Below are 2,641 nucleotides of genomic sequence, written 5' to 3'. Positions count from 1 at the left end.
TTGTGTAGTTTTGTGAATTTTGACTATGTGCAATTCATTTGCTTTGAGGTTTTTTACCATGGAAATTCTTTGAAGCCTGAGCTGAAGCTCTAATCCTCCAGAAGAGCCAACCAACCACAGAATTAGATCTATTAACCACAAAAATAGTTTTAAAACTAGTTCTAATCCTGTTTGAAGGGTGGCTTCCACCTAAGAGTTATTGAGGAATTTTCTTCCTCTTCTGCACAGCACCAATATCAAGGCAGGAAAGTCCCCTTGCTATTCTGTTAGTTGTCATTTATCCTTGTTCTGAGACTGTAATATTTTGGGGTTCCAGTTTTAATTAATAATTAATTAATTAATTAATTTTGTAATTATTTTAAAGGTTTTATTTATTTATTTATTTGAGAGAGACAGGGATAGTGACAGAGAGCACAAGCAGGGAGGAGAAGGAGAAACAGATTCCCCACTGAGCAGGGAGCCCAGCATGGGGACCCCATCCCAGGACCATGGGACCATGACCTGAGCCAAAAGCAGACACCCAACTGACTGAGCCACCCAGGTGCCCCAAGGGGGTTCCAGCTTTATAGATATCTTCATGACACCCCCCACTATAGGTGAGTCCTAGTTTGTTCTCCTCCCTCCCATATACTGAGGAGTTGGCAAAATGGAGGCTCATGGTTCCAGATTCAGCAGATCTGCTTGCTTACTTTCCAGGTTCATTAGTAATGTTTTGGCGTCTGTGTGTTTGTCAGCAACAATGGTTTGCCAGTGGTGGAGGAGGATATGGTGGAAGCCATTGGAAAGGCACAGATCAGGGCCTCACCCCCACTTTGATCACAGCTCTGCTGAATCACTTTTCTTTGCTTCCATTTTCAAGTAGAAAATCTTCACATCAGTGAGAAGTGAGCTTTCTCTACTTAAAAACTTTTGAAATGTTGAAAACCATCAGTTGAGGTCATCTTAAATGTCCTGTTGCACAAGTATATTTCATAGTTTTCTGGAGTTGGTGATAATTGGCTACTGATGCATCCAACATACAATTTCTAACCTAAGTCTGTTAGACTGTGAAGTCTGTAGCTCTAAGAAATAGTGAAGATGTCACTGTGCCTCCTGGATGAGAAGTGGCCCCAGACCATCCCCAGCAGCTGCTGGTAACGGAGTGTGTACAGGTATGGGAGCATGGCATGAAGAAGCATCATGAGCACCTCACTGTTGGCTGCCATGAGCCACACATGAGTTCTGGCATCAATGTGGTGGTACTTGGTTAGCATGATGTCCAGGGAAAACACCACAACTGGGCTAACATACAGCATGATTAACACTGTGTGGATAAGCAGGGTACCCCTGGCCCAGGAATAGCCCTGCACCCAGATTCCTAAAGTCCTAGTCTTTGCATAGATCCTCCATAAGCAGTAGGTGATGAAAGCTATGCATAGAGAGAGAATGCATAAAATTCTCTTTTATGGTGACAGTGACCAGCGGGCCATGGCCTGGCTCAGTGCCCAGACTCAGCTGCAGGATGCATGAGGCCCCTTGCTCGAACCTGGCATCCTGCCGCTTGCTAAGCCAAATGAGACATGTGGGGAAGAAGCAGGCCACCAGCCAGATGAGGGCCACCACTTTCTGGGCAGCTTCATAGGACATGAAGAAGTAGTGCAGAGGATAAGCAACTGCCAGGTAGGTGTGCAGCACGGTGGCCATGAAGGACAAGATGGTGCTGGTATAGGCAATGAAGATAGCATCTGTGAGAGCACCACAAACAATGAATGCAGTCCAGGGCCCAGCTGCCCATGTTGCTGGAGGAGATGAGCATGTGGAAGACAAGTAGGCCAGATCCGAGAGCAGGATGTTAGCCAGCAGCAGGTAGTGGGGCTCTTGCCGAAGTCTCTGGCTCTGCAGGATGGTTACCAGCAGCATGGGGGTCCAAGCCAGTGTGGCTACGGCCAGCAGGCTTGAAGGGAGGAACAGCCAGTGCAGCATGGTGACAGGCACGCTCAGGTCTCCGAGCCTCAGGAAGTGTTGCTGGCTAACTGAGGCATGCAGGGGGGCTCACAGATGAGCTGGTCCGAGGCTGGCCAGGCTGTTGTGTCCAGGCGATAGGGTGTCAACTGATCCCACATGCTTCCTGGCAGGAATGGCACGCTTTCCCACAGGTGCTTGGTTCTGTACTTGCCCAGGGTGTGGATCTCCCCTGCAGGGGTTCTGATGGTGCTACTCCCCTGCAGAAATGCTGTACTTGAGCAGGTCTTGGGAACGACTGTTTAACAAAAACAAAACAACAAAGCAAAATTCTGCTCACACAGGGCTTCCTACACGCATGCATGTCTGCCAGCTATCCTGGCCGCATGTGTATGGGCACACCTAAATGCATCAGCCTGTTGCCATGGTGTACTGGTCACTGATCTCCTGAGAAGTGTCTCCCATCTGGCTTAGGTGAGCAGGCTTTCTGCTCTTGAGATCTGGCTCAGAGACTTTGGGAAGCTCTCTATATTTGTTTGCTTTTCTGTGAAAAGTGAATGCTGCCCACACAGACCTCATGGAAATGTTGCAAAAATCTACAGGTAACATACTTAGCACAACGTGTAGCCTGGGATAAATGCTCAAGACATGCTAGCCCTTACCTTACCACACTCTCCAGAGGCTTGGGTCCTCCCTGCTG

General features: G+C 48.1%; 1 protein-coding gene across 1 annotated transcript; it reads right to left on the bottom strand.

Moving 5' to 3' along the window:
- Positions 1-1,061: 1,061 nt before the first annotated feature.
- GPR148 (G protein-coupled receptor 148) lies at positions 1,062-2,102 on the bottom strand. Its single transcript, XM_045867512.1, is given in 5 exon segments — positions 1,062-1,436; positions 1,438-1,755; positions 1,757-1,803; positions 1,806-1,997; positions 2,000-2,102. Coding segments are annotated over 5 exon segments (1,035 nt in total).
- Positions 2,103-2,641: the final 539 nt, after the last annotated feature.

The sequence above is a fragment of the Mirounga angustirostris genome, unplaced genomic scaffold (assembly GCF_029215605.1).
Source record: "Mirounga angustirostris isolate CCGP_5_RB_7025 unplaced genomic scaffold, mMirAng1.0.hap1 SCAF_3, whole genome shotgun sequence".
NCBI lineage: Eukaryota > Metazoa > Chordata > Mammalia > Carnivora > Phocidae > Mirounga > Mirounga angustirostris.
Note: the sequence above shows the minus strand (reverse complement) of the source record. Positions and strands in the feature narration are given on the sequence as shown.